Raw genomic sequence first — 12,592 nt, 5'->3', positions numbered from 1 at the left:
GTCACATTGGTAGGTACTTGCGTTGGGGTTGAAGCTCATATCAAACATATTCTTACCCAAGCGATCATATATCCCAAACGACCAGACATAAAACAGGGACCTTTCATCAAAGTGTAAGCTTGAATAAGACGCACCTCTACTCTGCAATGCCCTGTCTAGCTTCCACATTTGTAAGGGTTACTTTAGGAGCATTTGGTGGGCTAGTGGAAGATCATTCAATTAAGAACCCCATCGCTTTTGAAGTTGGTCAATAAATAAAAAGCATTTCACAATTGAGTTGACAAAACCAATTAAATTACTCTTAAGAACCTTTGCATGTAAGTATTAAAAAGTCATAGCCGTCACATTAACAGAATTTTACCGCAAGTTTACATATTTAACGGATTTTTACAATGCACTTTAGTATTCGTAATAATCTCAATGAAAACAGTAAATAATGTCCATTAAGAATATTGCTCTGTTGATTGCGAAACTGTGACGTCATTACTCATATATTATGTTGCTTGAGTGAAAGTCGGTTCGCTCCAATTGATTAAAATAAAATTGTAGTTTTAGTATCCACTTAAAGGAATTAGAATACATTTAATTTTATAATTTGATTTTTAAAGTATTTTATTCTCTCGTTTAAAAATTAATGTCTTTGATATTATGTGCCTATTAGGTTGTTATCAATAAATTTTGTATATAGGGTGATTAAGCTAAACCTGAACTATTAAGCGACATAAAAATAATTAATAAATCGATTTATGCTGATTACCGTGTGCTACGATTGTGATGACTTGAAATTAGGTCAAGTAGATTACAGGCTATTACTAAATTAACAAATACAGATATTACTAATCTATGTAAAAGCTATTAGACATAAATAAAACAGAGTTTCTATCTTGATTAGGTACTACTGAAAGGTAAAGATTTGACCTTTTTTAAGGCTTCACTATGTTTCCATCCGTCTGCTTTTATTATCCGATTTTCGCATCTTTATTTTCTTTCAGACTATTTGCAGGGAGACCTTGAGAATCGCTCTTCATTGTTTTTTTATAACACAAATTTAATGTTTTCATATAAGTTATGTCGAAACTCTGACTTATCAATCTTCTCCCAAATTTGTCAAAGTCTAAGAATTTTTGTCTGTCCTGTTGGCCTAGCGGTTAGAGACCCTAAACCACGACCTCCTGTATGCCAGAAACCATGGTCATGGTCGTGGGCTCGATTTCCAAGCAAGACAAATATTTGTGTGATGAGCACGATCATTTATTCTGTGTCTCGGTGTTATTGTGAAAACATAACATTAACGTTATAACATTTGTACGAACATACATATGCAGGTAATAATTCAAATATTTTATTAAAATGACCCTGTTTGTTAGCACTAAAATCAGTGTAAACATAAATACGGTCTGTCCGTCTAACCTTGTAAACAATTAACGGTATTCCCCCTAACTGGAGTACGGAGGTCAACCGCCTGTCACCGACGATATCAATACTGTATTGTTGATATTATATAGAATGTGAGTTTTAGTTCTGAGATATATGGACTAAAATTAGAGCTCGGACTAAAAGGACTCGGAAACTCGAAAAGTTAGTAATGAGAACCCATTACGAGTTTTTTCGACCATCAGAAGGGCTAGATAATGTTAAAACTGAAAATTGTAACTAGTCTAATCTTCTAGATAGTTCTACTAGTTCTAGTTCATCTAGTCTAAAGTCTTTAGTATATTAAAAAATCTGAAGGTTATAACTGAATCAAAGTGTAGATATGATAATGAAGAAAAAGCAGTTTTTTTATTTTTGCAGAGACGAATATTGTATTGAAGAAAATTGCTTTTCATCATTACATTACTTTGCAGACGTACCTACACAGATGGTAACCTATCAACTTAGGATTATTGCGAATCCTAAGAAAGTAGCCTTAAGAGTCCAAATCCTTAACTTATTAAGTGTAGAAAACATTTTTAAAATTGATCCATTTTTTTTCTCTTTTCGGAACCACGCCACACTTTCATAATTCGATTCTACTGAAGTCTGAAGAACAAAAACTGAATACACTATCCTCTAAACTATACTAAGTACTTCATGTCCAGCCTTAACTACAAACAATACGAATCCAATAACACCACATTACCTTAAAGTGCATGCTGACCCGCGTACTTGTGGAGTGCACTCGGTCCTTCCAGTCATAAACTCGATATGACACGTAACTTGAGCCGCGCAGAGTCAATACCGTCGCCGCTGTAACGTAACATTATAATGATATGTTTCAATTGTTTATTTATTTTAACAATTTCTTTAAGCAGAAAATTTACAGAAAGAAATGATTTGTAGAATTGAATTTAAAGCTTTAAGAAATCTCTGTTTATATTTTTTTGCCTTTTTGTTGTTCTGGTCTTGGTGTAAGGAGGAGTTAGTAAGTGTTATTGTTTAGCGGCGTTTAAAAATAAACCCGTCATAAGGCGCGATTGAAAGGAATAAAAAGAGTAGTGATAGACAGTGATGACAAACACAAAGGGTAGACACTGATACATGGTATTAGAATAGTAAACTTGATTAAGTACTGGAATGAAAAGTATGATATAATACATACTTTTTGTCAAGTCACTTAACTTTGACCTGTCAGTTCAGTTTTGAGTGATTTTTTTAGCGTTCCGGGAATTTGTCTTGTCTACGGGATCCGGAGAGAAATTAAAAAATGGAAGCAGAAAACAAGTTAAAAATGGATGTACACCGAACAATGTAAAACTATTTTTGAAGTGAAAATTGTAGTTCAGTTCGACTTAAATATCTTCTGAACAAGATTTTCTTAGTATCAAATTATAAGGAAAATATTATTTCTTATGAACGTGTGATGACGTGTATTTGGTCCTTTCAGTCATCGATGTATGATGTAATTTTTATTTTATGATCCATAAATGGAATATAATTTTAATAGGTGTAATAATTAACCTTATAAAACAGCGATATAAAATGCTATACCTATATAAATAAATGCTCTCAAGTATAGAACGTATAAACAGAATAATTTCACATCTTAGTATAGCAGGGGAACCTTTTAAAATAAGACTTTTGCAGAGCTTTGCAGTTGTGTAAGTGTGACAGCGAATTGCACGGAGCATTCTCCAATGACTCTACAATGACAATGTCATTGAAGTTTTTACGTAGCACTTTTCAAAGTCAAAAATAAACTAATAATAAATTACTCCCTCACTAAGGCATTTAATGCTTGTGTCGCAGGGTTCACAAAAGTTACGTGCACAGAGACATTCAGACTTAGAACAAGCATTCGTAGATCGCTCAAAAGCTTGTCCTACGCGGGGATCGAAACCGCGACACTTTACCCTTACTGAAATGAAATTAAACCATATATCCTACTTTCAGAATAAATGATATTACTTTAAGAGCTGATGGTAGGCTCCATAATACCGATTTCAAATAGAAGAGGTTTTATTTAAAGAGGAAGTATTAAACTGGGCATTTAAACTTTTCTATACTGCAGTCAGACTAGAAGATTCAGTATTACAGTAGTATCACAGCTTGTGACTATTGCCAATAACCTTGTTATCTTCTATTGTCGAAGTTACATCAAGATTGACGGCAGTTGTAATAGACTTAGTCACGTTCAATCATAGTTATGATATATTATGTGCGAAATTTAATGTAGTAAATGTCACGTTTTGATGTCTTGCAATGGATAAAGTAAATACTAGATGAAGAAAGTTAAATAGTTAACCGTTTTTCTGTCTCGTGAGTCATATTTTAAGAGTATTGCTTTTATTTAACTAAAGTGTCTATTGGCGGGATAGCAAATTTTTTAATTGAAATAATCATTTCTACATTTTTGCAAAACCAAACAGGATTTAATATTTACGTAAGCATGTCTTTGACATGTTCGTATAAAATGCCTATGCGATACATTTAGCATTAATAGAAAGTTTTCTATGCAAGAGTTTATCAAAGCCAACAGCTCAGAATGTTTTTCATTTAATTGGGCATGCGAAAAAATACTGCAACATAGTAATATTCAAAACACCAAGTTTTTACAAGTATATCTTCATCTAACCAGTCAACAACATATAGCAAAAGAGATTTTCTAACAACATGCATACATTGCAAACCAGAAATACAACTGATTTAGACGTTGTGAGACATATCATGATTTTCTACTTCATTGCCGTCAATAGTCAGTCGCTTAAGACTTCATTGTCGCACGAAAACGCAATGTACTACAACTCAAACGGTGTCTCGTATTGGGTGTGTGAAACGTAGTACAAGTTGAAGTCTAGGCAATCTAAAAACAGGTAATATAGCTAAATACCAATGAAGTAACGAGATGGCTCCCAATTACATTGATCTGATGCGCGAACATTTGAAAGGCCGATTTGGTCAAAGTTCAAATACTTTACTTACATCAAACAAGTTTTCGCAAACGAGTTTTGCTGAGTCTAGCATTAAACACTTGATATGTAGCCTTGTTGCGTCAATATGGCTAGATTATTATAATGAGGATAATAATAATTGTAGTTTCTAAAAATCGCGACATCGAAACTAAACAATGTTGTAAGCTTGTTAACGAATCTTACTATGTGATACAAATGAAAGACCGGATCGGATCGTCTATGGACTTTTTACAATTGTAATTTCTGCAACATTTGTAAAGAGAGCGGGATGCTAAATTCCTTTGCCAAAACCGACCAGCCGTGGACAGAAAAGTGGAACAGGAATACACTGGTGATAGTGATGAGCTCCCATTTCCAGACGTAGGCTACAAGTCGGCTTCTTTTGCGTCGGGTGGTTTGAGAGGCTGTCTGTATAGCCATCCCAATTTCCTCTAGAAGACGAGTATAGAAAGAATCCTTTGCATTTGAAGAGAGATGCCACTTTACGCCGTGTATAGCGCTTTCACGCTTTCACAACCACATTTATTTTACTTTTAGACGTGGTGGTAGACCCTCAGAAATCAAATTGAAATCATGCAAAACATGAAATCAAATCAAATAGAGCTTCAACATTGTAGGAATTGATTTAATGCTATGAGGGACTAAGCAATCAAATAACTGCATCAAATTTCTTTCCTGTTTTGCTCTATTAACATAACATTTAGAATGTTGTTGGATACCTAGCAATTATTGATCAGCTAAATTGATTCAGCTAAATGGCTAACATAAATGAAATACATTTGACTAGACTTGGTAACTGAGAGCTTAATGCAAGGAGCTTACATAACATTTTAATTATTTTTCTTGGATTTATATAAGCGATGTATATGGCGAATAATCTGCTCAAGTGTAGTAATAAACCTAAATTATTTAAGAGGGCAGTTAAGATGTAATTGATTACAATCTATTCGGGTCATGCATTTTTAAAAGCAAACGGTGAGAGGAAATTGAAATGATTTATAGTTTTATTCGTAAAACACGAAGTGAGGATTAATAGTATTTACTTTTAAATGGCGAAATAATATTTGTGATTAATAGGAGCACTGTAACGGCAAAAATTCTTATAAAATGGCTTCATAATATATTGGATTTGGATGATAGCTTAAGTAATGGACTTGAAACCAGAAACTGAAAAAAAAAACGAAAACATTGAAAGTAAGTAAAAAAATACTTACTGAAAACATCACAAAGATGCTCTTCATACAAAGTCCCAAAACAATCACAGCGGTATCCATTATACTCATTAATGCATCGGGACCCTTCGAAGCAAAGGTTCTCCATGGTCCTGCACTTATCTATACAGCCTTCTTTAACATTCTCATGTTTGGTCGCTATGAGAGGCACTATCGGTAGTAAATCTGAAGCAGCCTTCCCGGAACTAAGGACCATATCACTGATGCATCCGACGAAAGATTCTATGATGTATTTTACACCGTGCAGTTTTTCTTCGGAACTTAGACCTATGGAAGAAGTAGATTTTGTGATTGGAAACGTCTTATTCGAACTGTGAGATGGTTTATCTTTGCCACTGATTGACATTTCTTCAAGTATTTTCAACCATTAAATTGATATAAGTGTTTTTTTTTTCAAGTTAGATTTTTTTGCCATGAGACAAATTTATAGCATTGAATTAAATTAAATAATTATTGAAAAACGATAAAAATTTAACTCACCTCCAATAAGAATGACGGACGTTAAGTTATCAGTGATACCGTAATTAGTATCGAAACTGAGACCCTGGAAACAAAGAAATTTAGAATTGAAAATAATCACAATCCTGATATCAATTTTTTCGTTACATTTAAAGCAAATCTTAAAGAGAAAAATGTAGTAATAGGTTTAAATTGTAAAGGCATCGAGGAACTACGAATGAATGTACGGCAATGTAATTTTATGGGGACATTGAATGGAAGAGATCGTTTACATAACCGTCTGTAGCGGAGCTTGATTGCAGATAGTTTTCTCTTATTTGATTTCTTATGTATACTATGGAGGTACATTCTGATATGTTGTTTCACTTTTTTGTTTCTTAAAAAGACACAAAAAAAATTAAACAGGGCAATAAAAAAGAGGGTTTTCACAAACATTGAATTCAGAGACATAAAACTACTGTTTTTTTTACAATAGAATCTAAAGATTATTTTAGGGGTCATCCTTTGTTCACCGGTTTTCTGAATGGTCAACTGTTGGTCATAATCCAATTAGGTTTAAAGCATGACACATACATTGCGGCAGGTCGCTAACTCACGCCGTGACTCGCTTCCTTCATTTGAATCTAGCAATTTACGCAACACTACAAAGTTTATGCTATTGTCATTGTTCTTTGTTAGTTTTCTGATGTCCCATTCATGAATATCAAGATAGAGGAATTTGAGTGGGTTGTTCATCCGTGTAAATTTGTTTTTTTTTTCAACTAATTCATCAGTCGTTTTGGCTAACCCTAGTTTGATACAAATAACTGTGGACTGTGAGCTTTGGTTTTAATTAATGTTGGTGACCAACTAAGATGTAGTTAATCCAGTTGATGATTTGATGAATAGAGTTCTTGCTAGTGTTTTATCGCTTGACTTGATAACTGCTATAGAGAATTATCTTGTAGTTAGTGTCTCCAGCCATTTTTACCATAGCCCGCGATCTAAAGGCGAATTAATGCCAAATAAATTCTTGCCTAATATTCAGATGTGAGTTTTGAATATCAATTCCCAATTTTGTCTATTCAGGCTTACCTTTAAGTAGACTTCTTCTTTCAGTTGATCGACTTTAGCAATTAGTCTGGCGCCATGAACATCGATGGTGACAACCACACTGTGCCACTGATCTCTGTTCAATGCTCGACCAACTGTCACGGATGTTAGGTGTTTGCCGAAGACGTGAACAACTATAATTGAAATAACATTCAGACGAGGAAGAGTTCCTTTTAAATGTTCATGATAAAACGAAGTATTTTTAATGTAACGTTTAGATATACGCCCAAGATTTATAACGTAAAAAATCTTAAGGCCTTAAAAAATATGTTACAAATTTATGCCAAATTACAGAAAAAAAATAATTGGGCCTGCAGCACTTTTCTTAAATAAATAAATAAATAAATGCGGACAACATCACATACATTGTTCTGAACCCAAAGTAAGTTGCTAAAGCACTTGTGTTATGGAATTCAGATACAACGAAGGTACCACAAACACCCAGACCCGAGACAATGTAGAAATGTGAATTTTTACATTGACCCGACCGGGGATCGAACCCGGGACCTCAGAGCTAGCGACACCTTGAAACCAGTGCGTACGCCACTCGACCACGGAGGTCGTCAAGTTTCTTAAAATCTAAGAGTTACACATATCAGTAACAATTTTACTATTTCATAAACACGAAAACTCAGCTAGTTTAATGAATGAAACCGTTATCGAAACGGCCTACTCACATAAAACATTAACGACGCATTCCATTAGAGACCGACATTTAAAAACTTATTATATTGAGTACAACAGAAAGTCCAGAGAAACTAGGTAGAATATAATATAACAAACATAACGTACTGGCCGAGAGAGAATACAAAACGCTAAAACATTGTAAGGGAGATAGACAGATCGACAGACAGACGACATACGATAGATGGACGTTTGAATAGGAAAGTCTTGACGCGAGGAAAAAAGTGTAGGCTGGATACGACTCCGGTGGTACGAGAAATTATTACCAGGCAAATGATAATAAATGATGACGGTTTGATTGGAATCTATAAAAGTAAATAAGTTGTCGGTAGATATATTTAAGAATGATCCGTTACTTTGTAAAACTGATGGTAGTAGTAGATAGTAAGTTAGGAGGAAAATGTTATTCTTGTACTGGGCCAGAAAGATTGTCACAAAGGGCAAAGGAAGAGACATGGGTGATTTGTAGTCTGTAAAAGTCTGAGTCTCAAAAAAAGCCAAAGGATTCCTCCCGTTTTCTTGAGGGCCACACTAAAAAAGAGTAAATTTATTGATTTGATTTTGTTCGAAAAGATTTTCAATACAATATTATCGAATACAAAATCAATATTTTGCATTCGATCTCATTTTTACCCGACTGCCAGGAGGGTTATTTATTAATGTTATTTAATTTCACGAATATTTTTGTCTAGTCTATTTAGAATTGGAAACAATCTTTTTACTATTATCCGAGCAAAAAATTTGTTGTCCGTAGGCACTTTAGTGATTTAGCAATGGGATATCATCAATTTAATGTCTCGATTGATCGACAGTACTTCAATTAATATATTTTATTGTTTTCGCCTCTGAATTGATTTATCGAACCCGCATCGTATTTCTAAGTATGAAAGATATAAATAAAGTGTTTATTATTACAGACAGAAAGAAGCACAAGCAAAGTGCTAGTATTTTTTCAATGACCAGTAGATATTAGTTTTTTTGTATGTTTTCAAGTGTTAAACTGTTGAAATTGCTACTTGACAAGTATTTCATCTTGAATTTATGTTTGTATGCAGATATAACTGCAAAACTGACAAGAAATATCGAACTGTTTATCGAAAGGTAATGTTAATCGCTACCAGTCACACTACTACAATATGTAGAAAACATTAACCACATAATGATGCATTTCTAATGATTTCATGGAAACTTATTGATTTTAATGACAGAAGCATGTTCGTAAATATTAATAAATCGCTTTACGAATAGAAATCGTCTACAAATGTCCGATAAATTATAAATGTTGGCACTTACCTTTTAATTCACCTTTTTCAACGATGACGTAAAGAGCATAAGGTTGCATCTTAAAAACTGGATTTTTTACATTATGGTACACAAGTAAACCATGTGGCAAGCGTGTTCTGAATTTGAATGATATTTCCCGGCACAACCTAAAATTATAAATGACGTCAGTTTAGATAAGGAAACTAAAACACAATCTATTATTTTATGCATGAATTTAATAGTAAAAAATAAGTAAATGCGACACCGTTAATAGATATCGCTCGATACATTTCTGATAATTTTTAATTCAGGCTGGGCCCTTTTTCTTTTAAATTAAAAGTTGCATCAAATAATTTAGGCAATATTATTCATTATTCACCATAAAAATATTACCTTAGTTGAAACCTCTGTATGATATCCCCATCGAGTTGTATAAAGGTATTATCTTTAGCAAACATGAAGGTCTGATGGTGTCCAGACTCCGCGAAGGTCAGGAACCTGTCCCTGTCACTTGGCGGGATGGGAGGTATTGCTGTGACGTATGTTGAAGTTGATAGGTTGGCTGTGGTAACACTTGAGGCCGGTGATGTCAGAGGTAAAGTCGTTGGGGGGAGTACTGGAAGGTGTATACATGTTATAAAGCGAAAAACGTATTAAGTCTATTTATTTTTGGGTTGGTTGTGCTGTCCGAATACTGAAGGTCAAAAGGCCAAAAGCTTTTATTGTTAGACTGCTAGTCCTTTTAGTTGCGGTTTCAAGATGTCCAGACTCAGAAATGATGGGAAGTCTGTGTCTGTGGCTAGGAAAAAAGAAAGTTTTCCTGTCACTTTAAGAGATCATAGTTAAAAATACTTGAATAAAAACGTTTAATCATGGCTGATATTAATTGTAGATGTGTAAATTAAAAAAATAACATTATAGAAATTAGTTTATTTCGACGACTAAAGCGCTTGCATGTAAGTATATAATTGTTTTAATTCCGTTTAACAAATACAATTTCTTGTTCTAAGATTATTTTATTAAACAAACCTTTCTCTTCTGATGCCAAATCAACCGGTAAACTGCATTGAACATCAGCTATTCCATATAAAATAAGTAATACGATCGTACTTATACTTCTTCTTTGAGATGAATTTTCCATTTCGCGCTATTGAGTTCATTTATCTGAAAAAAATAATACAGAAAACCTTTTTTTGTTCACATTTATCGATCAAACATAATCGATATTATTTTACCAGTCTCCAAGAGAACGAAAATGTAATTCTATCAGTTTGACATTGTATTAAAAACGTAAATTTCATCTACAATTTTTAAGTGGATTTTTATTTATCTACAATCAAACTAATTTCAACCTCATCGGTAACAAAATAGAGTTTATTCTCGAGTCACAACATTTTGTATAGGGCATTGGGCGGAAATATGGAATCAGAGTGTTAGAGAGTGGGCTGGCTAAAATACGGCCAACATAAGTTGAGCTGTCATACCCTGAGAGGTTAAGAAAAGTATTTACAATAGAGGAACTGGTCGAAGCATAAGAGGTCAATTTATATTGGATTCAGTTGTCAGGCTAAATTGGCTCAAGTAACCGACTTTGTCTCGAGAACACACTCCCGTTTGACACATCGGTTTTTGAGATAGCTTGTGTATACCGCCTTATGTCCGGGATTGGAGAAATGTCGGGTATAGTAGATTAATGTTTTGTAACTGAAAATCTGGACGCGTAAAACTCCGTAAGAGTTTAAGAATAGCTTTTTGAATCGCCTTTATGACACGCGAATATGACTCAATAAACCTTGATGTTGATTTGAATTTATGGGTACCTACAGGAGTTTCATCCTTTGCCTGTGTAACACTCTAGCAATAAAAATATATCTATGCTCCAAGGACAAGCATCGTACAAATAAATAGTGGCAGATAAAACGAAGAAAATCGTATGAAGTCAAACGACGCTTGTTCTGAGTTTGTCTCTGTGAATGTGACTTGAATGTTTGTAGAATCTTGAGGCAATTAAATTCCAATAGGGGAGTTTTTTTTTGTTAAAAATACGTTAGAAAAAAACAATAGTACTATGCTCGTCCTTCAAAGTATTAACTCAAGTACATTCACAAGGAAATCGTTCGTAAAGACTCGGAAATTACTTAATAGATTACAAGATTAGGTGCCGACGTGTCAGCGCATAGCTACAGCGACAAATCTTGTACCTAAGTCGGAATTCTTGTGTGAAACGTCACTTGTATCTAACAAGCACAAAGTATATTCCAATTTATAGTACAGTATTGCTTTAGAAGAAAATTTCGCAAGTAATTTTCAATTAAACATATTTGTTCCTAGTGAACTTGGAAACTAAAATGTATTTGGAAAAAAAACTTACACTAATATTAGAAAAAAATCACAGCCGGAATAATATTAAAAATAACCATTTGCACAAACTGCACTACAAAAACAAAACTGTCAAACTTATTTTGCCGCGCATTCCATATTTTCAACCACAGAGCACTTCACTTTTCAAATTCAGAACGCTTTATTTTTTATAACGTTAGTGGCCAGGAGCACGTCGGTAACGCGCCCCCTTTCGACCGCGGAGTATCTACTGACGCAAACTTTAACAGCACATAATAACACTAACAAATTGTCCTCGTGGGTCAGAGCCGTTCCCAGGCGCAGGACTTAGGATGCTAGCGGAGAGACTCAATAAGCGGTTTGAATTCTCATGGTGTTACGAGCATGTTTTTTTTTTAAGGTATAGATTTTGTTTGAAAATCGGTAAGTAGGTAAGTATATTTAGGATTTTATATCATTTATTTATTTAAATGTTTTGCGTATTTTTATTTTTAAGATTTTATACCACATTTGGCCACATTTCAACACATTTGGCCAAAACTGTTGAAATGTATTTTATAGAAAATGCTTTCATCCAACTGCAACTTTAAATATCTTACCATTAAATAAATGGACAGTCTGTGCAAAAGGTCAAGAGGTTCATTCCCGCATGGCTAACACGTATGTAATCATACTTTGCCATCTGTAAGCGTAGACAGCGCAAAGTGGCCTTGGCAACAAATAAAAAAAACCTTGATTTTATGCAATTTTTGGTAGTACAAGACCCTGAGCATGTAGTCCCAAGTTCTTGCCCCAAATTTTACAATTGAAGTCAGGAATCCTCAAACTGCAATTAAATCGTGAAAAACGACTAAAAGCCTTTTGAAAATAAAATCACATTCTCAATTCCCATTAAGTAACATATAATGTAATTTCGTTGATCGCAGAATGCAATTGCACACTCAATGCGGCTCAATCTCATGTGCAATGCAGGCCGTGATTAATTAAGGGGCCACTCAATTACCCCGGCACCATCTGACACGATTCAGTAATTTAATTTACCTCAATGCCTCGTTAATTAGCAATTTATATCAATTAAACATTCTGGAAAAGAGATTTATTTTGTGCAGAGATGAAAATGAGTTCGGCATT

At 34.1% G+C, this 12,592-nt stretch overlaps 1 protein-coding gene across 1 annotated transcript in view; it reads right to left on the bottom strand.

Moving 5' to 3' along the window:
• Positions 1-11,824, bottom strand: part of LOC113497231 (contactin-associated protein-like 5) — a 29,093-nt gene extending 17,269 nt beyond the window's left edge. The window contains exons 1-8 of the mRNA XM_026876692.1: positions 11,493-11,824; positions 10,151-10,285; positions 9,515-9,737; positions 9,152-9,288; positions 7,157-7,308; positions 6,104-6,167; positions 5,606-5,890; positions 2,123-2,229 (exon numbers count right to left, since the gene is read on the bottom strand). Coding sequence (XP_026732493.1) covers positions 2,123-2,229; positions 5,606-5,890; positions 6,104-6,167; positions 7,157-7,308; positions 9,152-9,288; positions 9,515-9,737; positions 10,151-10,262 — 1,080 coding nt within the window. The 5' untranslated portion in view covers positions 10,263-10,285; positions 11,493-11,824. The remainder of the gene's footprint in view (positions 1-2,122; positions 2,230-5,605; positions 5,891-6,103; positions 6,168-7,156; positions 7,309-9,151; positions 9,289-9,514; positions 9,738-10,150; positions 10,286-11,492) is intronic.
• Between the last annotated feature and the right edge of the window lie 768 nt (positions 11,825-12,592).

Source organism: Trichoplusia ni, chromosome 1 (assembly GCF_003590095.1).
Source record: "Trichoplusia ni isolate ovarian cell line Hi5 chromosome 1, tn1, whole genome shotgun sequence".
NCBI lineage: Eukaryota > Metazoa > Arthropoda > Insecta > Lepidoptera > Noctuidae > Trichoplusia > Trichoplusia ni.
The sequence above is the reverse complement of the archived record's forward strand: the minus strand, read 5'-3'. Positions and strand labels throughout refer to the sequence as shown.